Genomic DNA, 24,090 nt, shown 5'->3' with positions numbered 1-24,090 from the left:
ATATGATTGATTTTGAAAGAAAAAATCCTGGATAATTCAGGGAAATCGATTTCCCTTAGATTTCCAGGTTTTCCAGGTAGTGTATGAACCCTGAACTAATTTCTATTTAACACATTACATCGACTTTTGACTGCTTGTCTAATAAAATCAAGAAAATGACCTGTCCTTATATTCTTTGTGGACGCTCTCGCCTTATTCGAATAATGGAATTTCATATAAAGTTAATGATTTGTACAGATCACAAAAGTAAAAATTTAAACAATATATCAATTGAAATGAAGGTGGCTATAATGTATGGAATTAAGGAATTAATTGACAAACGAATAACAATGGCATACTTAAAAACTCAAAATATGATCCGTACATTTCCCAACATTCTCACATTTGTTCAACAGTTCCATTATTTGCGGCTCCACAGTAGCTGCTGAAATAGTTATCAGAAATGATCCAGATCCCGAATATCCACGCGGTTTAACTTTAAAATAGTGGCATCTTCAGATGCTGACGAAAATTCGGAAAAACCATGGTGGACGTTTGATGTTTGAGTTAAGAACGGTGGCTAGCAAAGTGTATAACAGCAACATGATGTTCTGATCCCCTATTCACTCCAAACTTTACAGTCACCCTGTATGATATATCGAAACTAGTAGATCCTACAGCATAAAATATTGTCTATAACTGTAAAGTTGGACAAAACCGGAACTAGCAACGTATCCTGGGTAACTTGCAACACTCCATTTACAACAATAAAAATAATCAATAGCTGTAGACACTTGAATGGTCTTCAACCGGGGAGAGGCATGCTATTAATTGAATGGATTCAGAAGAATTAATTCAATTTAATTAACCCCTGAACACACATCCTCTAGTTTTAAATATAAATATTTAGATGGCACCACTGGGCTTCCCTCACAAAGCTATATTTTGCATATTTCACCTCTTATTGTTACACTGGAAGAAATCTATGTAAAAAATGTTCACGAGTTTCTACAAATGAAACAATTTCTCTACGATAAAGGTAATTATGCTAATAACAGGATATTCTATAATATGACATTTTATGGAAAGAGATTGTGTGAGGTATTTATGCACGAAGAAGTAAGGTCAACGGAATCAGTGATCCACGAATTGCATAACTTAGCAACAGCCTTACAAGCATCCTCTCGTCCTTTCAGTTAATATTGACATATTTTTCTTAAAAAGAAAGAAAGGCAATTTTAAAAAATAAAACATGAATTACCAACTGTATACACAGTACATAACGTCGGTAAATCCACGTACAGGCGTATCTGCGTGTTTTTAATTTTACAGAAAAGCGATTTGAAATTCTTCGTATACCGTTATAGGACTACCCATTATAGGACTACAACACAGTGTTGCGAACATTTGTACAATCCGCGGCAAAAAACCTGCAACATGAGGATGTAAGTTTATTGTGAAACTACGCCTAAGAGCACAGGGAATGAACATAACGTCTAATTGGAACGAATCACGCCAGGATAAACTTCGGCCTCCTCCCGTGCACACTTATTTTGGAGCAAAAGACTTCGTCATTTCACAATAAACTTATATGCTCATGTTGCAGGTTTTTTGCCGCGGATTGTACCAAAAAAGCTTTGACCTTAGTGTTTCTGAAAATAAGTGTTAAAGGTACAACGTTATACGAAGTATTTCAAATCGCTTTCCTGTAAAAATTAAAAACATGCAGATACGCCTGTACGTGGATTTACCGACGATAATACAGCGTTAAGAGCCGATTGATGTCTCCGAAGTATCCCTTAGGCTCCCTTAACATCCAGACTGATGGTTAACACTTACTACAAGCATCCATTCACAGTTGAAGATTCAATACTGACCTAACGCAAAACTGTTTAATACAGTTTATGCTAAACAAGAATAAAAAGAAAAAATCTTTCTGTGCTAATCTTCCGGAGACTTAAAACTCCCAATGTAAAGGAGGAAACAATTGAACATACTGGGTTACGCTCCATTAATTTCAATAATCTAGATTTAACTTAAAATGTCTAAATAGCTGTTACTTTCATAAAATATTTCCGTTGCAAGTAATGCTAACAAGTCTAAATCTCGGTCACCTCTGTCTTTCCACTTCTTCCCTTGGACAATCAGGTCAGCTGATAATAAAGGCGTAATATTTACATTAGTTTACTTATTAACATCGCATATACTTATTACTCGTAATGCATTGCTCGTAAGTTATAAAATTTGATGTTTTACAATTGTAACACGTTCATAAGGGTATACATTTTACACCTCGTTTCACACTATATACGAACAAAGGAAATTAATATACTGATGAATATGGCTATTTAAATCACAAACGTGTTAATTTCCAGCTCTGTATTTCACATCTGGCACTTGAGCAATATGAAAGGTGGACGAAATGGATGAAGGCGTAATGTTAAATAATTCCTGAATAAATTAACATTATGAGCCTTTTTGAATGTCGATCCTATAACTACCGCAACACCTTCATTTACTGCTAAAACTTAAATTAGATGTTTGATGATGCTTTACGAAAACTTGGTATCTTTATCCATGACATGCATGCGATCTTTGCAACATTGTGATAAAATAGCTTCGTTCATGGGAATAATTCCCTCGGGGTGTGGAACTACAGTTAATACAAAGCCCATACCACATGAACTTCCACACTGAATCGGCGAGGGTGTTAACCATTTGGCTGCGGGAGATTCACCAATAGGAACGATTTCCCTCTCCCAAGGAAATTAAATTATCACCTACTGAAGCACTATGACTGATGATGCCTTATTAAATACGATTGATGCGAAACAGTTTACTTTCTGAAGTTTAGAAGTCTCTGGTCTCTGTCGTGATAGTTACAGAGAACAATGACTTTTTCCACTGTATAGATATTTCATTAACTGTTTTAACAAAGTAATGAATTATCTACTTCTGAAAAAAGTTTTCTCGTTAGTTAAAACTGATTTATTAAAGAAATAAATCTCAACCTACGTAATCAAAAACGCCCTCCGTGAACAAATATTTACAAGCAAGAATTGGCGAACAGATTTTTTGGAACCTGATTACAACTGCTTAGCTAAATGGATACCCTTTTCCATGATGGTACGGAAGGGCCGGCAAGAGCACATACTGTTTTTAGCCCACATCAAGCAGAAGTTCATCTTCATACAGTTCTGGTACTGGTAAGGCAGACATATCTCAAAACGAATAAATTACTTTCATTTAAATTCAAACCAGTCTACCGAAGATCCAGATAGCTAGAATGCACGCTTTCGTATACGTTACCCCAGCCTCCCCTGAAACTATTACCCTCTGCTGAAAAACTGACACGAAAACTAATGAACAAATGAACACCCAATTTGTCTAAGGCACTTTTTTTCCTGACCTGCAAGACACGCAGCTCTATCGTAAATGCTAATATATATATATATATATATATATATATATATATGAGCATAAAACGCAAATCTTGTTATTCTACTCTCTCGTAGTTGTGGATAACGTACGCGCCTTTTGTGAGAGAGAGAGACGTTCGATTCCCAGTGGAAGTTTGTGTGGTTCGGATCCCACGTTAAGCCGTAGCTCTACGTTTTATGTAGCATTCTGCTGAACGGGGAACTAAACTCAAATAAACTTAATTGTTATTCTACAAAACGATATAAATACTAGGGTCAGTAGTTCATTGAGAATTGTTAATTCCTCTGATACCGTCACAACTGTTAACCACACAGTAGTATTGAATATTCTCTTCCTAACTCCAAGTCTTAATCTACTGAGAATTTTATACTCTCAAAAGTAGTGATAAATCGATTTTTAAATCCATACTATTTGTCTACAATGATATATAATTTACAGGGTCCACGTCAGTTCATTATAAAGAATGATAATTTTGTACGTACAGATTAATGTCATCGCTCAACAAATACAGCTGAAAACCTGTCTTAAGGTTTACAAAGATCAAACCCAGGACGAGAATACAAACGACCCCAGGGAATAAATTCCCCCTCCGATGCAATGCCACACAGATGAGCATTAGCATCTCGGAATTATGTGCCATGAGACTCATGTAATGTAACTAGTTTAACATACATACCGTCCCTTTCGAGACAAAGGGGCGTATTTAATTTTTTTCAACTTTTCCAGGAGACAAGTTTAAAGATATCGTAAGTTTATTCTATCGTGTTCTGTCAAAATTTAATTTGATCTCGTAAGTTACATACCTGACACGAAGGATATAAAACTAAATTTTAAAAGACGATAGAATAAATAATGAGAAAAGGTTTAAAATTGTCTCCTTGAAACGTTAAGAAAATTAGATACGCCTTTTTGTCTCGAGAGGGACGATATATGAGTACAAAGCTCTTGGAAATAGTGAATTTTCAGGGGGAGGGGGAAGCAGCATTATTGTGAATATCTACCTTATAAGAACTGCCTTATCTGAACTTCATGAAAACTGCGATATTTCACTGATGCTTTATTACGAAACCGGAGACGAAATATTTTAATATAGACTCACTTTAGAATTACGCTCTATTTTGCTGATAAAGTAACCAGCCACTCCAAAATACCCAAGGCACAGTGAACGAAGACGAGCGTAATAATCACTGAACTATTAAGACTTCATTGAGAAAGCCACCCGACTGTCCACATTAAAAAATAAACAAATAAATAAATAAATAATAATAAAAGACCTGAAAAAAGAAGAAAAAAAGAACGCCTCAGTGGAAGTTAACCAGCATAAATTTCCACTAGATATAGTAACATCAAGTTACAGATGTAACTCAAAAGGTACACATTTTCCTCTTTAATACAATTAAAATGGAATACAGAAAAAATGTCAAGAATCGAAACAATTGCAAAACATTCAAAACGAACAAACAAACAAAAAAAAAAAAAAAACCTGCACATAGGTGTATATTTTCTGAGAAGTTGGCCCATTAACTATGCATTTTCTTCGACAGACAGACACACACACACACACACACAATGGCATTGTCTTGTTATTAATAAACAGCATTAAATGAAGACATCTTTCTATGTACCATGCACCCTACACCTGCTGAGACTATCAGATTTTTGAAATGTAATTCATATTAGGCACGCTATTATTATTTCGTTACTGCACTGGCTTCAGAGTACTGAGACCTCTAGGACAATACGAAGTCAAATTCTTCCAAAATTCATCAAGATCTTCACACTATCTACACAAGTTCACAAAATGCACCTTTTAGAATTCATGAACTGACACGGTCGGTGGCATGGTCCTGTAATTCAGTTTCTCTTTTAAGGCGACACAGTGTTGTGCCATATAACCTTGTATGATGGTTTGATTTGTGTCGCCACCTACCCCGGACTCAAATCCCGATCATAGTTGGGAGTCCCCGTTGATAGTAGCTAGCGTCCTTCATAACCTCTGTGCTGCAGACGCAAAACACAAAACTCAACTCAGTTAATGATCGTCTTTAGCATGCCAGATAACATTCACTGAGGTGAAAGCTGAATCAACTTCCAATGACACTGGGTCTGTCTTACCTGACGCACACAGTCCTGTACTTTTTTTAACTGAAGTCCTTTTCCAATAGTTTATGCTCAACAAACAAACAAACAAAAGAAAAAAATCTTAAAAGGGAGAAAAAAGGTACAATATAATCAGTCTTTATAGACCAAAGACTGATTTGGTTGATTTGGGCTTTATTTAACAAAATTTATAGCACTTTTCTTTGATAAATACCAAAACTTTGCTTAAATAAAGAAAATTAAATTTCTTTAACACATTCTAAAGTGTTATAAACAGAGGTACGAAGTAAAATTGTTTGCAGATGCAGGATCAAATTACGTCAGTGTTGTTCAGTAATTTTCAGCAGTAAATAACACTTTTGAAAATATAACAGAACACGCAACACTGTATTCTAGAACGTTAAGTTCTTCAAATTTTAAGTTTCGATTATTAGTCATTTTGGAACAAAGAAAAAAAATCTGCGAATTTTACTTGGACATATTTCGAACATGACGCTAAATCAGCTCTCGAAAGACACGATATTCCAAATTTTTCTTTCATTTCCATTAACCGTTGACGTCACTCCTGTATAGCTCTCCCTAGTCCGGTGGGCACCTTACCCGGCAACGGTACGTATAAATGGAATTCACCCTAACTTTCTAAAAGCGACGCCCTTTCCAAAGTACTGTAAGCTTAACGAAGTTTTGGGCATCTTATATGAAACTGATATAAAAGCCCATAATCTCATAAATGGCAACTGAAAATTGAGATACTTCTACATTATTACTTGATATTTGCATTATAGCTTGCAGGCCTACTATAAAATGTTCGCTTAGTTTTTCTCTTATATACAGTTAAGACTTACTAGTGCTGTAAAACCCATTATGTTGACAATTTTTCTGATTTAGTCGCACATTTTCAGACCAATTGTAGATTTAGCCATGTGCTATTAGGAATTTAAAACACCTGTATAACTTGGGCATATGAAAAATAAAAAGCTGCCAACCTAAGCAGCTTTCACTATATTTCCGTAATTTACTCTGCTATTCCAAACTGAAATGTATGCACGTCTTTCTGACATTCCCCACGTTTCTCTCACACGAAAAAATATAACAAATAATCAATATCTTTTAAGTTCATGCAGAAATAAGCTTTAAATCACGCTCTATGCCGAGTCTTTAAGTACTCTAACTGTACTTGCATAGCCATGTGTTGAGCAACAAATGTGTTACATACGTGCCACTTCATAACATAAACGAAGCTGTGTATTCTAAGTTTTAATCACAACCTGCGAACATACAATGCAGTCTTACAAAATAATGTCAACTAATAAAAATCAATGCTAACATAGCTTATACACCCACAATTATTACTCTCCAAAACATGGTAGGGTACAAAGGTACAGAACATCTTTGAGACCATTAAATTAATACAGTTCTTAATAAAGAACAATAAGATAATTCTTATATAATTCTTTCAGTTTTATGAATTGCGTATATCCAATGACACTTTTTTTTTTTTCAGCTATAGTATTAAAATTTCATTATTGCTAGCTTGCCAACATTATGTTTTGAAAACAATGAAGAAATGTAGGTCACAACAACGGAAAATGGGAGTGTCCCTCAAAATGGTATTGTAAACCAGCCAACGGGCCAAACATGATCAACCTTATATGGTGTACTGACGAATGACAACTTATTGTCCCTACTTGTGTCTCATACTTAAGCAGATCCACTTTCCCACATACTGTATACTACCAATGCATTAGGGTGTAACATTACTTTCAACATATCAAATCAAATCAATTAGTTTCCTTTAGTCCTTTCGGAAAATACAGTAAAACTTACTTGTTTAGATCAAAGTTTAGCATCTCTCTCAGCAGGGAGACTACATGGGACATGGACCTACAGCTTAATGTGGAATGAGAACCACATGAGCTCCCAAAGCGAGTCCCCCGCGCCAAAGGTACCCGAGTTAGGATTAAGATACGTAAAAGAAAGTTAAAAATTCATGACGAAATTGTCACTTGAACTGGAAACTAAGAACACACTTATTGATGATAAACAGAGAACAAATACAAAGGAAGTGAGAAATGCATTAAAGTATTCTAGGACAATCACAATGCGGATACGACATGAGGCTAACGAAGAAACATAATTTAAGGGTACGTTTGGTGGTCATTTCCGAGTAGTGTTGGTAAGTCTGCTGGTAAGCCAAAGTTAACTCGAAGCTGAGCATGATTAGGACAATCTATAAGCAGATGTCATATACTTTGCCTAGCTGCACAGACCGCACACACTGGTGGTCCACCAGTGGTGGATGAAGCAGAAATCCGCGCGGTAAATGTGAATGTCCAATGCGCAGTCGAGTTAGAATCAGTCCGTCCAGTTGAGCTGATGTTCCAGATGCCAAGTTCAAGTTTAATTACATTAATATATTATTGAGCTATTTGCACTACCAGCGCTGATGGAGCTGAGCAGTGAATAGTAAACGCAGGGATCTAGCTATGCGAAGACTGAGCTCTTTATTCTTGGGCAGCAACTTTCGCTGGAAGGTCTGCCTATCCACTACCAGCTATATTAACATAGCTCGGACCCAACACAGTTGGACCTTACATCCCTGCGGTAATAACTTGTTGGACAAAAGGCACTTTGTATATCAATGAGCCTACTCAGAGCACTGAGTCACAATAGGTTAAGGTCCCGCGTATATGATGACGATAGACACTGCGTTAAGGTGTATAAAATTGCAACCGGCTCAGCAGTGAACACTGAAGGAAATACGTGTAATCTAAAGCCATTAAGTATGTAAGTCAAAAAGGGCACATCCGACGAAATCAACACGTTTGAAACAGTCAGTGAAAAAAAGAAGGCTTGAAACTGGTGTAAGAGGGAGCGAAATTCTTGTTGAAATTCATGAACTGGTGCTTGGTTTCTTATATTCTACTAAATGGAAAGAGATAGTTGGACGCAGTATCTTCCATTAGAGTGTTAAAACAAAAACCTGACAAAGGGGGAACACCAAGAGCAAGGTCATTCAAGAGTTCCGAAACTGACATAAGAGAGACAATACACACCGTCAGAGTAAGCATGTTGCAGAATACATTGCGTGCAACTGAATGTAGTCCTGACATACAACCGAAGGATCATATGTGATCTATTGAAAGGTTGTTAGCTAGAACTTCAGATCTTGCTGTATCGTTTCTATTTGTAATAGCGTATACTAGCCTTCACACAATATGCATTAAAATGTTAGAGTTTCAAGGCAGACCTTTGCAGTTCTTTCCCAAGCTTAATCTTAATTCGATCTTCTCTTTCATCACTTTAAATAAGTTTATATAAATTATTGATTGTAATAGAAGAAAAATATTTTTCAATGTGATTTTACTTCTTTACCGCAATCCACAATACCGGTATAAATTCAAATTCACCAAGATGTGACTTTTTAATTTTATTTTAGTTCATCGCGTCGTGACTTTTTATTAAAATTAAAAACGGAACAAATTTAAGGCTTACATGTATTATATTTCTTCTCGGATTTGAAATGTTGAGTTGACCGTCCCTTTCAGCAGTGAGGCTATACGAGACGGGACCTACTAATTAACGTGGAATCCGAACCACATGAGCTCCCACCCGGAATCAAACCTGGCTGATTTGAAATGTAAATTACGATAAATACCAAGAATGGAATCTTAAATCTTTTACTTAAAAATTGAACTTTTGGAAAGCCTTACAATTATCACTTTATTATCACGTAAAATAAATCTCGCTGAACTCTAATATATTCTTGTTCCTAACTGAAGACATGTTTACGTCACAATTTCACGAATCTTTGGAGAAGGGGAACGGTTCTGTCCACCTTTGGTGTGAAGAGTTAAAGGTCGGATCTCATAAGTTTACAACATCGTATCCGGAATTTTCTAGGGATTCCACTACCTTGCTCTACCAACTCCATCATCGCTCATTTCGCTAAGCATCCCTCAGCCTACATATCAAAACAAGGGGCGTTAAAGTAAATATTTCATCTCTAATAATAATTTTAAAAAAAATTGAAGTCGTAGACTTGGAAGCCACTGTTCTACTGTAAATCAAAGTAGAACTTCCTGAAACCGGTACATGAAAGAATTATCTGGATATACAAGTACTAGTAACGTTCAAGGTTATGAGACCTCAATGGAATAGAGGGGGAAAATAATAATGAAACACGTTTCTTCCGTGTTGAAAGAAGCAGCAGATAAATAAACATCACGTGATGAGAACCAAGTTGCAATGTCCCTGAGGTACAAGGATTTAAGTCACCGTAACAAAATACAGATATTACCAAAGTCCCAGATGAATTTCTCTATGATTCACAAGCACAATTTAATCTCCTAAAGCTCTAAATTACGTGTAAATTTATAATTTGTTCGTATACTTATCTAATATATATATATATATATACTTAAATTCTGTAATACAGTTACTAAAATCTCAAACCCAAATACAAAAGGTAGGATTATTGCATGTAAAATCCAATTAAGTTTAGCGTGGACTACGAACTTTATTACCGTTACAAATCCAGTAGCACGCGCACTAAATTCTATCCAGGAGAGGTATCTTAAGGGAGCCTTTAGAAAAAGAAATTAAAAATAATATCCACATACACAAAGAGTGAAGAAGAAAACTGGACCGAGACTCGAACCCGGGATTTTCGGCGTATCGTGCCGATGCGTCAACCACTATGCTACCCAGTCCGCTCTCAGAACAACTACACACTCTCTTACTCCAGAAGTCTGTGTTCATTCACGCAGACTACATGATTTGTACACCTCTAATGGCTGTATTATAGTATGTTCTACAATCTCAGAGGTGTTCTGAAAATGAACACTGGATTGCCCAACCATAACAGGAAGTTGTGGTACAAACCATGTGGTCTGAGTAAAAGAACTAGAGGTCTGCACAGGCTCGGGTCGAGCCCGCGGCTTATATATCACTTCGGGCCTGGGCCGTAAATTTTTAAATATATACAACCATATTTCTCGGGCCTAACCTTGTAAATATAGTGTGCAACGATACATCACCGTTCTTTCTGGAGAACTTTTAAAGCACAACTGCAAAGTTAAACTGCTAAGTGCTGTAAATAAAAATACAATTTTGCGTTAATTATTAAGTTTCCGTAATTCGGGCTTATTTGATTATCACACGAACTCGGGCCGGGCTCGGGTCTAAATGCTAAAATATATATGTCGAACTTGGGTCGGGCCTAACATTATAAATTCACGGGCCGGGTTAAAAATTCCGACCCGTGCAGACTTCTAAAAAGAACACAGACTTGCCGATGTAGGAGTGAGTGCGTGTGAATGTGTGTATGTGTTCTGAGAACGAACTGGTCGCTAATGCATCTGCACGGTACGCCAAAGATTCTGGGTTCGAGTCCAGGTCCAGTCGTGCATTTTTCCACTTTGTGTATCATTGAATTCACATCTAAACAGGATTTGGTGTTATAAAAATTAGTCGTTTCCTTCTTTCGTTAATATATCCCCGTACCTTGTCATTGAAGTTCGACACGTAGATCACTGGATCGGATATCTTCAAATACGGATGTTTTAAGAAGTCATGAAATTAATCAGTATAGAGAACATCGTTCAATGGCAGTATTTTCGCCTTGATGAGTAAAATCCAGGTACGATTATCAGTAGAAATACATAAAATACTGACCAATGAACAACCCTGACTAGATTTAAAACTACGCGTAACTCAAATACGAATAAAATCTGACTAAACCAAACATTTATTACTACTCTGTATTATAGTTTCAGCAATATATTATTTCCTTTACCAGACACATCTGATTAAGTATGAGGACAACAATTTATTCACTTTTCACCCAATTACTACTCCAACAGAGTTTGAACTAAAATAAGTGCACACTGTCACTTGTTTCGCTCCTTGATGCCTAAAGCAGTATTCAACACAAGTTACGTAGTAGCTACAATTGACGATATGTTATTCACACTTGTTAAAGTTAAGAGTCTATTTTCAGCACCAAGGTTGAGTTGATTTTAGTTTAGAGTCTCTTTCAGCAGCGAGGCTATATGAGACGTGGACCTACTGATTAACGTGGAATCCGAACCACATGAGCTCCCGCCGGGAATCGAACCCGGGTCTCCCACGCCAAAGGCGCGTACGCTAACCGCTTAGCCACGGATGAGCTCTTCCAGCACCAAGGTTATATGAGATGGAAATATAATTTAAGATAATCAGAACCACCATGATGCGTTCAAATATTTAATACTCTATCATCGGGAATCAAACATGGGACATTATTAGACAAGCAGAAAGGGCATGTTATTCTTGAATTAATAATTAAAGGAATTTTTTTAAAAAATACTTATATAACTTAGTTATACATGAGCACGTGCAATGTTGCACAATGATTGTATGTCAAAATTACTCTCCTCATTTGAAAGGAGTGAATGATTAAATCGTGACTACGCATAGAAGAAACTTGTGCTGCCTGGATCTTCATATGCAAGGAGTACAACGTATACTAAGAAAACATCAATGGTTCTATAGTGTCTGCATTAGTATATATTTTAGATTTTTAGTTGAATTTAAATTATAATCTATTCATATGTATCCCTTTTATCCTACATTTGACATCATCCATCTCGATAATGACATACGCTGCATGGCGAAAATTTGACATTTTATTTGTAATTTTTACTGCATATGACAATCAGCTGAAAATGCACTAAATGTGAGAGATCGAATTGGTTGCACCTTCGTCTTGTAATCAAAATACAGCAGGTTCGAACTTCAAAGTACTTTCCTCAGCTTCACTACACAAGTGGCAGAACAATACTTGACTAACGAACAAACTTCTTGCCCATTCTCACAGTTTAAGACAAAGTGTAATTTCCAGCTGTGCCTTGGTAAATAATTAAACCTAAAAGTCAAGAAGTGTATAGGTTTAATATACAACGTATTCGTCTATCATGTATTACACGATATGCAAAAAGCATCGAATTCTACTTAGGAAATCAGAAAAATATTTATGTTCAACAAATAACGTGTGTACACTTCCTTACGAAGAAAGCAACGTACTTTATATACAAACTGTACATAGAATAAATCTTTCAACAACTTGTTTCCATTTTCAAAACAAATGAACACAGAAAAAAAGGTGATGTTCAACACGAAACTTTATATTCTATACAAAAATCAATCTGTTAGAAAGAAAGCAGAAAAACATGACATACATAGTCATATGGTCTCGTCTCTCAAACTGACGTAAACTTTCTACTGTGAAATACTCGCGGTGGGAAATCCCAATGTGAATGCTCAATACTGGTATTTCTCTTTCATTAGAAATTTATCATAAGAAAGATTTTTTTTTTACAGTCAATGCCTGTCAGTGGTTTCCTCAGTACCTCCTTCCTCAAGGAAGGCACTTTCTTTTAAATACGAATCGTGTTTCTTAAGTACTGTTTTGAAATAATTAAAAAAAAATCGTAACAATTCGCTTGTTACATGTACGCACTGGGACTTTTGATCCTGATTGAATTGGATTATAGTTTAGTGTCCCTTTCAGCACCAAGGCTCTAGAGACGCGGACTGCAGCAGAATGTTGGATAGGAACCAAATAAGCTACCACCAGAAATCGGAACCGCGTATTCCGCACCAAATTCGCAAATGCTAACCCTATACCCACGATGGAGCTCCACTTTTATTAGGGTCTTGTTCACTCTGGCATGTACTAATTTTATAGAAACTAATTACTATGATGTCCTTTCTTATATTGTAATACTTTGTGATATACTACAAAACTAGAAGACTGACGTTACATTATACTTGGAAGTAATGTTGGATATATACATAAAACTGAATCCAATATTGTCAAAACAGAAAATCTGCCAGTGAAACAAAGCGAATTAATAGCTACCAAAGTACATAAAAAACTAATCTTTTTAAAGTTCACATCTTGTTTCTTTAAGTGGATTGAGATACAGGAAACAGGAATTTATTACCACAACGTGGAAGTTCAACACGCTTGATAACCCCCACTCTAAATCGAACAACTAATATATCGTATCAGAAAAATTTGTTGCTGAATGCAAAAGAACAGATACATTGGTTATTTCTGCCACGTACATTCCTGCTATTAGATATTTAGGTGCAGTAAATACCCAATATTTCTCACTGTTGAACAATACTAGAAGCATCAGTAGTGGTAGTAAATAATCAATCGCTGAAAACAACAAACCCACTTTCTGGGGTAAGCAGCAGAGCTCCATGAACTTATGTCTTCTTATAACATAGGACTATTGTACAGTAAAATACAAAGTTATGACATTGTTCATGATGACGTATTGAACTTGTAAGTAGCTATACTTCAAATTTCTACTCTCTTTTAGTAAGTTTCGCACACTAGCTTTGAATTTACTCCACCCGTTATAGAAAAAAAGTATCCACAGCCATGTTCAAAATAAACACAAAGAGACTATTTTGAGTTATGAACTAGGTACCCAAGAGCACTTAGCATAGTATAACTCAACCTACCATATGTTATTTATAAAAGAGAAGAGAGAATTGCGATATTCACAATGAAAGAAATACTGAACTTGCAGAATGTTACAGAGTTATTTTTAACTACCCTAAGTGTAGAAGAGAAAAATACCTCATAAAATCAATAAAGGCTAGAAGCTTATAATCAGAAATTATACTCGCTGTTACAGAGCTTATACAACCAGCTGAAATACATGGACAGAAGGGAAGAAACCATGGCATTGATAAATTCTGCACCATTCTGACATTTTTTCTTTCTTTTTGAAAAATAATAGAAACCAAACAATAGCAACTTCTCTACCAGAGTCTACGTCTTACCCTGCCAATGCGTTAACCACTAATTTGCTCCTCGAACAGATATACGTTCTATCATTCTTGAAAGCAATGCTCAAATACTCAAACCACAACTTGATAACCCGGCCGATAACTCTCTAATCGGTGGTGTAGTAAACGCAACGAAATGAAATGAAATCTGAGTTTTACGGCCCACGGTTATGCCGGTTAGGCTAAAGGAGACAGTGATTATGAGAAATGAATGAAATGGTGGAATGAAGAAAGTGGGAGGAAACGGGAGAACCCGAGAAAACCCACGCACACGGTGTTTGTCCACCACAAAGTTCACTTGGCGGAAGCAGGGTTTGAACCCGGAACCCCAAGCACCAGAGGTGAACGCTCTACCACTGAGCCACCGCGCCCCCTAAATGCAACGACATGGTAAGCCTGAGACTTAGGCTCGAATCCTGGTTCAGTGGTGCAATTTTAAATTCTGATTCTGAAGTCACATCTATAGATTTGGTGTCATAAAATATAGTATTTCCTTCATTTATATATATAATACAAAATACCACTTTGCAAATTGACCAACTATTTTCGTTTTTGCCCAATTCTTCATCGAAGTCTCTGACGTCATAATGGTTTTGATGACCCCTTCTTTCCGAATGGAGAATATATAGAAGGCTAAAGCCTAAATTCGCCACGTAAAAGGTATCAAAAAGTTTATGAATGTTCCTTTTGTGATTTTTTTATAGCTTGTTATTATTGTTATCCAACTGCAATCAAAATTCTAAATATTGTTTCGTTTTAATAATGTTTAGTTTACTATTGATAAAATACATTGAAATGCCGTACTTTTTTTGGGGGGTGGGGGTTATACAAACTCGACGAGAGGCATTTATTGAAATCAGAAGTATCTTTGGTATCTATATATCTATAAATGGGTCAGAGTCAAAATAGACTCAAATAATTCGTATCTTTATTCACTTTTCTTACCGATATGCAAATTAAGTCGTGTTATTTCTTTAACTTGGACTAATAAAATTCATAGTGAACTAACTTGGACTGAATTAGTTCTTCTGTACTCTGCAATATTTTGAAATTGTTCATATGCAATTCTATATAATGGTTTCACTTGTGCAATTGTTTATCTTTTTGTCCTTTTGTAATGACTCTTGACAATTAGACAACTATATTAACAAGTATGTAAAGATAAGTACAATGTATTTTTATCAGGATTCCATCGTGAGTGAGTTGGCAGACGTATCGCATTTGTGGCCAATTAGTCCCGGTTTCGAGTTCAAATGGAGGACAATTTCTTTCGGATATAATTCGAGAACCGGTCTGGATTCCGCTTTAAGCTTATGTGACCCCTTTCAGCATAACCCGGTTGTTGCATAATAACACCAAGGCGAAAGAAATTATTTCTATCCATATGTGATATAAATACATAGAGCAAATTATTTAAACAAAAAAAAAAACTTTTTTTTTTTCAATAAAAACCATGGTTCTTCCCAACTCTGGTTATTTGTGCATGGCGATATTTTTACACTATGTTGGCCAACTTATCGTAATTCATGTTTTATTCAATGTGAATTAGGAATCTCGTATCTGAGGTTTGTGTATTCTTTACTTTTCGAGTTTGCAGAGACTGAGGATAAAAGCAACAGCGGCTTTGGAAAGAACTTAATTTAGTTAAAAAAAAAAAAAAAAAACACACACACACACACAGTTCTTATATTTCATTTCTACTCGTGGTTCCAACATTCTGAATATCAAGTGCTGAAACTCGTTATCAGAACTAAATATACCAGCCCTTGGTACGTCCATATTGAAGAAAAGAAAGCATCACACTACTCAAAATATACTCACAAAGCAGTCAATACTCACTATACAGGGTGGTAAGAACCTATTTGAACAAACTTCGGGAGCTGATTCCCGACACTGAAACCAGCACAAAAAAAGTCCTTTGGAACTTAAGTCAGTGAGGGATACTTTCGGCGATATAAGGTGCCGAAAGCGTGGGAAAATAAACTTCATAGGGCTCTAATTAAAAAAACAACGCAACGTAGAGAGTGCGGTTTAGAACATGACACTCGAAGCCATACCTGCTCGATTGAAAAATATGTTTCAAACCTCCGCAACATGTGTGCGAGGGATTCCCCAGAGGAACATAGGGATTACTTGCCAGGTTATAGGGAATCCATACGTTCCTTTGGGGAATCCCTCGCACGTATGTTGCGGACGTTTGAAACATACATTTTTCAATCGAGCAGGTATGGTTTCGAGTGTCATGTTCTAAACCGCACTCTCTACGTTGCGTTCTTTTTGAATTACAACCCTATGAAGTTCATTTTCCGCGCTTTCGGCATCTTATATCGCCGAAATTATCCTTCACTGACCAAAGTTCCAAGGGAGTTTTTTGCTGGTTTCGGTATCGGGAATCAGCTCCCCAAGTTTGTTCAAATAGTTTCTTACTACCCTGTATATGAACTATACCGACAAACTGTAAGCTAGGTGATATCTCACATCAAAATAAAAGAAAAAGTTTATACGGGCCTATGGCCAAAAGTGCATAATTTCAGAGCTAGGGCTGTCCAAAATCGCGAAAAAACAAATTTAAATATGCCCTATTTCGAATTCCAGGAACTGTGGATGGTGGTTCTTATCAGCGTAAAGGAAGCCACGCTGATACCATCCAAAAGTGTATTTCATCAATTGTCAATAGATGGAGAGGGTATTCCCTACAGGGTGTAATTCTCAGATATGTTTTCAATAGTTTTCAAATATTCCCTGATTTCAAGAAGGGTCCAAAGATGGCAACAGGTAAACCTTGACAACAATTATCACATAATAAATGAATTATCACTTAATAATGCATAAAGTATTTTTTATTAATATGGAACAAAATGAATAATTAAAACTATTTTTCAGTGCAAATATTTGGTACACGGAAGATGAGAGAATAGTCAAAGCATTCAAAAGTAAAAATAACCTGAGGCCAAGGTTGTGTAAACTAAATAATAACTTTTTCACAACAAGCTATAACACAACATCTAGCTGACCTCGATATGTGCTTTTGTGATCTGATCTATTGTTTGCAAAAATAAATAAATAAATTAAATTAAATTAAAACAAAATATCTGCTTATGTTTCGGTGGACAAATACACGGATTTTCCGAAACAAAAAAAATAAATAAATAAATAAATAAATAATAAATAACCAACACTTTATATTTATATACATAATCATTATTTATAAAAAGCTACTTTTGACTGGTCTAAGATTCAAAAATATAGTGCAAACTAGTTGTAACAAATAAGGACGATGGTGCGTATAAAAAGTAAAACTTCTTAAGCAAATCGATCATTCATTCGGCTTTCACCATTTTGGATTCTCTTCGTTCCGTTCAGAGCTTCGACATGAAGTTTCTGAATAGCTGTCGTCAGGACATTAAGTACAAACTCAAAAAGAAAGTATAATTAATGTATGATATAGTATAACAAGTCAAAATTATCTATTAGCAATTTGCATGCTTTTGTAGTTATTGAATGCTTTTTCTTTGAGTAATATTTTTTTATATATGTTACAATGGACATCCAACGCTTCGGAGGGAAGGCAGAAGTGTTAGAAACCGGCAGCTCCATGTTTTTTAGTGTTCGAAATAACGTGTGATTATGTATTTCATCACGGTATATTTCACGTTTTCTTCATTTATAAGAGTGAGAGAAAACATTGCAGCATGCGTTTTCCCGAGTACGAGAGCGTGCTGCTGACGATCCTTAACACTTCCGACGTCGCGCTAAAGTATGCCGTATTCAGTGCTATCCAGGCTTATCGTTTGCCTACTTTGTACCAATCATAAAGTCGGAGCATATCTCAAAATTCGGTTGATGTCATGTCTGGGAATTTCACAGTGCAGGGAATAATCTGTACACCCACTGAACATTAACGAAATATGCACTTTTGGATTGCATATGCGTGACTTTCTTTACGCTGATAAGGACCATCATCCACAGTCTCTCGAAATTTGGAATTATTTGCAATTTTGGACAGCTCTAGCTCTGAAACTATGCACTTTCCGCCATAGGTCCATATGAACTTTTTATCTTATTTTGATGTAAGGAATTACCTCTTAAAAGTTTGTCGGTATATTTCATTAACACCACCCTATTATATATATATATATATATATAGCCCCTATAGCCCTCCCCTTGGATCCGCCACTGTATATATATATATATATATATATATATATATATATATATATATATGTGTGTGTGTGTGTGTGTGTAGTGATCGACGTAGACTGTATGCGGTGGTATGCCATCATACCGCCTCTGGTTTTTCAGTGGTCAAGACACCATCACTGGAGAGTAGACGATAAATACCTTTAATAAATCTATATTTATACAAAGTAATTGACGAATAGCTTTGCACGTAAAAAGATTTTATTTCTTATGTAGTAACGATTTCTAAGTTGACAACACCGACACTTTTATCTTTTTCCTATCCTAAATGAATGTTTTAAAGCACTTGATCACGACTTTTTCAATCCATATATGTTTACATATAGAGACATACAATATAGTCATGTTTGCACCATGTGGGTATGTGATGTCATCAGTGCAAGTCTCCTGCAAAAAGATAGACGGATGAATTATTGAAGAAACCTTATTCTTGAACAAACACTTAGATGAGATATCTATAAATAACCTATTATACTAAACTAAATACGGAAACTTCTCCGGGAATATAAGCCTGAGGAGCCAATATTGAAAGAAATAGTAGGCGGTGTGACTTCTGGAACAGCATAACTCAAGGTAGAATCCACGAAGCTGGTTGCAAAGTGGCGACTCTAACACTACGATGATATATAACGAGGAAAGATGTAAAAGTGAGTGTTAATATAAATAAATACGTTTGTTACAGAAGATATAAAATATTATGAAAATTCACTTTCGACGAGTAATGGCAGAGCGAAAAGTGATTACCAAAAATGTTAATTGGCAGTGACAAACAAATAAGCTATCATAACCTAATAAATAAAAGCTAAATAATGTATAACTTTTTGAAAAAGTATTCATTAAAGTTCACCACAAGTAAAGTCATACGCACGGGTCCTTACTCAGTGACACCTAATACGCACCAAAGTTCAAACAGGGCCTATTCTTCTACTTTCCTTTCGTACTATTTAGAAAAATCAGTAACTTTACAGCAGCATCTGAAATCAACTTATAAAATACATCTTGGAGCAGACAGAGAATACAAAAGTCTCCCACATTATGGCCATAAATTCAGTTCTCTTGCAAAATTGCTCATAATTCCAAAGATGCAAGTGTTTAGTCTTCTTTCCTTTTCCTTCATTCTTCACTATACGCACTGCCAATAGATTAGCATACATAGCCATATTTTTGGATTTGGGGAGCCAGAACATTTTGCTTAAATTTCGTGCTTTCTTGCTATATTTTCTGTTTTTGATGGTTTAAGCTAGGTTAGGTTATGTTACTTAGTAATTACCCTTACGTAACAAACTCATGTCTCCTGTAAACATTGTGTCTTTTACCTGATTTTGGCCCCCCCCCCGTCCCAAAATAATCCCATATCATATTGTGGTTGTAAATACAGTAGATTTGCTTGGTGGGACCAAAATCCATGGTTCTATAAAATGAAAATCTAAAAAGTGACAATAAAAAAGTACAGTACACCGGTTAGGTTAGGTTATTAGAACCGAAATCAATTGTCATATAAAGTAGAATGCACTGTATAATGAACATCCAAACCACCACATAGTGTACTCTTTTCACCACCTGCTAAAGGAGTTGGATCCGGGGCGAGTAGCCCAAAGGTTAGAATAACGAAGGGCAGAAACGGCCACTATTAAGAACCTGACACTGACTACTGAAACTGTTATCGCCTGAAGATTGTCAGTTTTGTCCGTCAAATTTTAATTTGCGGCCTTAATATTCTCGATCCACTTGGGTGCAAATTAATACGAGAAGAAATTTAAATCAGTAAAAGAGCTATATTTCTTCCTGCAAATATTATACTCATTACTTCCTACCCTTTTGTTAGTGTGTGCAGATACAGGTACTTAGAATAGGTAAAGAAGGGCGAAACCTAATACCAGGAAGTTTCTAGTATGTCACCCCGCACATACAGGTGAAGATGGGTTCAGTAAAGTTAGTTCCTTTCTTCACCAAAGCTCAATACTCAAACCACAAAGTAATGCTGAGCAAGCAAAACCGAGTTAGTAACTAGGATGATTACTTTATTACGATTCAATGAGGAAGGCCAGTGTTCCAGTACCCCTAATATCTTCTAGACTACTAATGGCGGCTTCCACTAAGTGCATACAATTTATAATATATCTCCATACTTTACGTAATTAAAACAATTACCCACGAAAAAAAAATCACCATATTCTACATGGTCAGTACAAACAAGCAATGCATCTCAACCGGTTCAGGCCAGGGAGAAGCTGGAGAGCTTGGTAGCGCGTCCGTAGACAACAGGCGCTACAGCGATGGTGGGTATAAGCACGAAAGAAAAGTGAGAAAATACGCACCAACCTGTGCTATTTGATTATTAATAGGGAGCGCGGTGGCTCAGTGGTACTGTAGAGCGTTCACCTCCGGTGCTTGGGGTCTCTGGTTCGATCCCAGCTCGCACCGTGTAGACTTTGTGGTGGACAAACACCGTGCTCGTAGGTTTTCTCGGGGTTCTCCCGTTTCCTCCCACTTTCTTCATTCCACCATTTCACTCATCTCTCATCATCACCGTCTCCTTTAGCAAACCGGCATAACCGGCGTAAAACTCAAAGATTTCATTTCATTTTCTGATTATTAATAGCTGTATCTGAATTACAAGTGCGTAGTGAAGAACTTTTTAACGTTGTTTCTACACGTTCTTACGTCACCCCCCCCCCCCCCCACACACACACAGAAATAAGTAGCATAGCTAAATCACAGAGAAAATATAGTAGTTCCTTTGTGAACTAACAGATTTTGCTACTATTCTATTTCAGGGACGAATGAATTTGTAAAATTTAAACTTACGAAAGAAATTTGTTATTTTATTTCACAATAGCATTGTGTAAGTAATCGTAATGTACCACGACCATACCTCGAAGGTAGCTACAAGATGGAACTACGAAATTCAAAGTAAGCTCTTTAGCACGTAGCATGGGTTATATTTAGCAGAAGAACTCCAGAAGCACGTGAAAAAAACAAAATTTACAGGAGAAATGGATGATGCAAGTAAAGTTAAGTACTTAACGTAACCAAATCTAATTTAACAAACTAACCTACGCTAACCTGAACTAACCTAATATTAGTTGAAATAAACAAAATTGCAGAACAAGTGATTTTGTCATGCTGTTGACATGACACAAGGTAGGAATAAATAGGGTAGGATCGGGTTAGCTTAGGGTTAAAATGAACAGAGTGTAATTGCTCATATTACTATGTATTGTATCGGTTTCTATGAATGTTCTGCATAAAGTGCACTCTTACCAGATTTTTTTTTTTTTTGGGGGGGGAGATTACGCTGGCCCCTACATTAACACAATCTAACAAACTAACCCAACCTATTGAACTGAAATTACCAAAATTTTAACTTTTTAGAAAAAGAGCTTGACCCCTTCTGCTAAACATAGGCCCGTAACACTACGTAAGGAAGACATGAAGTGAAATCCTGTCCTTTGTGAAGGAAGTGTACGAAGTGAACATAGCAGTGTCGCAAAGCTATTCCACTAGCAAACTCCTCAGGCAGTAAGAATGCACTCCCTAAGAGAAGTCAATATCTCATGAATGTAAGCATAGCCACTTAAAACAGGATAGTACGCAATCTTATTTGTGGTTTCAAAAATATCCCTGTATTCTTAACTTGACCCTCACTTTTCCTGTGGAAGAGGGGATTGAAGAAATCTCAAGGTCACTATCTGGAACATTTATCCGGTACATTCAGTTCCTAGCATTCTCTTACACAAAGTTACAAATTAATGTCAAAACTAAACAACAGAACTTTTTGAACATAACCAGTATCTTAGACTAGCCAAGCCAACCATGGATAATTTGCATTGTTACTCATTTGCATAACGCTATCCTGTACTTCAGCACTTATATGATACTGTATTCTTTCTCTGAGATTTCTGTACAACTTCGTCGAAGTTAAATTATGTTCGATTTACATGGCAGGATAATATCATCATATAGTTTCAATTTCCTTTCCATTGTGCCTCACCACTCAAAAGGGGCGGAACATTTTCTTTCTCATGCGGCATGTTTTTGGAAGTGGTTTCCCGAAATGTACGACCAGTTTGACTACATACCAAAAAAATCTGATATGCAACTCACATTTTTAAAAGCACCCCGTTAAAACTGTTGATAATACATTACTACAATTCTCATTTTCAGTTATAATAATTGCTTTTGTGTAATCGAAGTTATGTCGGTTGTCACACCCCATACCCAACAAACTACGTTAGTCATTCTCGCAGATCTTCCTGTTCGAAAAATTGGCGCTTACCTTAATAATAAGTTCTATTTCTGACACATCTCCATGAGGAGTGCCATTTGTCATTCCATCGTCAGCCATTTTTTGCCGATTTTCTCGAATTTCGCCACTATATAACACAAAGCACTGAAAAAAAAATTCACAACGTTCACTAAGAATACCTTCAGTCACTTCACTCACTGTGAGAAAGTATGGTGGAAATCCAACGTTTAGTCATGTAGCGCCCCCGCACAATGTGACGTATAGCGAGGGAAACCGTAACCAGCCGAACATTTAAACAACGAAATGCACAGCGAAATAAAAGAGAAACGTGCACGGCGCATACTGTTAATGTAATCATGGAAGATTGGAATAAATATGATGGAAAATAATCGAATTTTTCTTTTGTTTCTCTGCTAATCTCTATATTTATTATTTGTATAAAACGAAATAATCTAAGTAAATCACGTTAACATACCAGACTGAAAGCAAACTTAGCCAAACTGAATTTATATAATTGTTGAAATATTTACAAATTTATTTTTCCCGCAACTATTAATTGTATTTTTTAAATGTATGTAATGATCGCTTACGCTTCCATAGTATATTTGAAATTATATACTGGTAACGTTTATTTATTAGGTTTCAGTAGTAGTTATAATCAGTTTTCAACTAAGCTTGTGCTTTTTTGCACGAGGATATTCATTTTTTTATACTTTAAAACGTCGTTTTTGTTATATTTCTAATAAACATGATACAAAAATAACATTAAACAAAAGTGTATTAAACTGTTATAGTGTCTAATAGTTGATCGAGTGATTCGACAGTGATTAATAAAGATTGAGAAATTTGTTAAAATAAATTAAACTATTTATTAAAATTAATGACAGAGTATGTAATTAAAGAAGTGATCGTTAGAAGGCATGCTAATCAATTCACTCGACGCATGCTAATCAACTAAAATCGTTTGTAATTTTTATCTATCCTGAAGTAGAATAATGAAAATTTGTACAAATACACAGACTTAAAGGTAGATGCTTTCAGTCCGTATGTGTTCCCAGAATCAATTTACTCGAGGTGCTAAGATTCGATAAAAAGCATGTGTAGTGTTTCAGATTTTCTAGTACTTCAGAATACAATAAAAGGATGTTCCATCGAACGTTCATTTTGTGTCTGCTAATTATTAATGAACCAGCATTGTCATTTCAGATTTCTTGGAGGGGGCAAGGTACCCCACCGATGAAAGAATTTCGAGGTTTTTTTATTACTACATT

At 36.0% G+C, this 24,090-nt stretch overlaps 1 protein-coding gene across 1 annotated transcript in view; it reads right to left on the bottom strand.

Annotated features, from left to right (window-relative positions):
• Window positions 1-23,056, bottom strand: part of Clic (chloride intracellular channel protein 5) — a 200,570-nt gene extending 177,514 nt beyond the window's left edge. Inside the window, exon 1 of the mRNA XM_081728906.1 lies at window positions 22,850-23,056. Within this exon, the coding sequence (XP_081585032.1) occupies window positions 22,850-22,918 (69 nt within the window). The 5' untranslated portion in view covers window positions 22,919-23,056. The remainder of the gene's footprint in view (window positions 1-22,849) is intronic.
• Window positions 23,057-24,090: the final 1,034 nt, after the last annotated feature.

Source organism: Thermobia domestica, chromosome 10 (genome assembly GCF_964235325.1).
Source record: "Thermobia domestica chromosome 10, izTheDome1.hap1.1, whole genome shotgun sequence".
Lineage (NCBI taxonomy): Eukaryota > Metazoa > Arthropoda > Insecta > Zygentoma > Lepismatidae > Thermobia > Thermobia domestica.
This window is presented reverse-complemented; position numbering and strand designations above follow the sequence as displayed.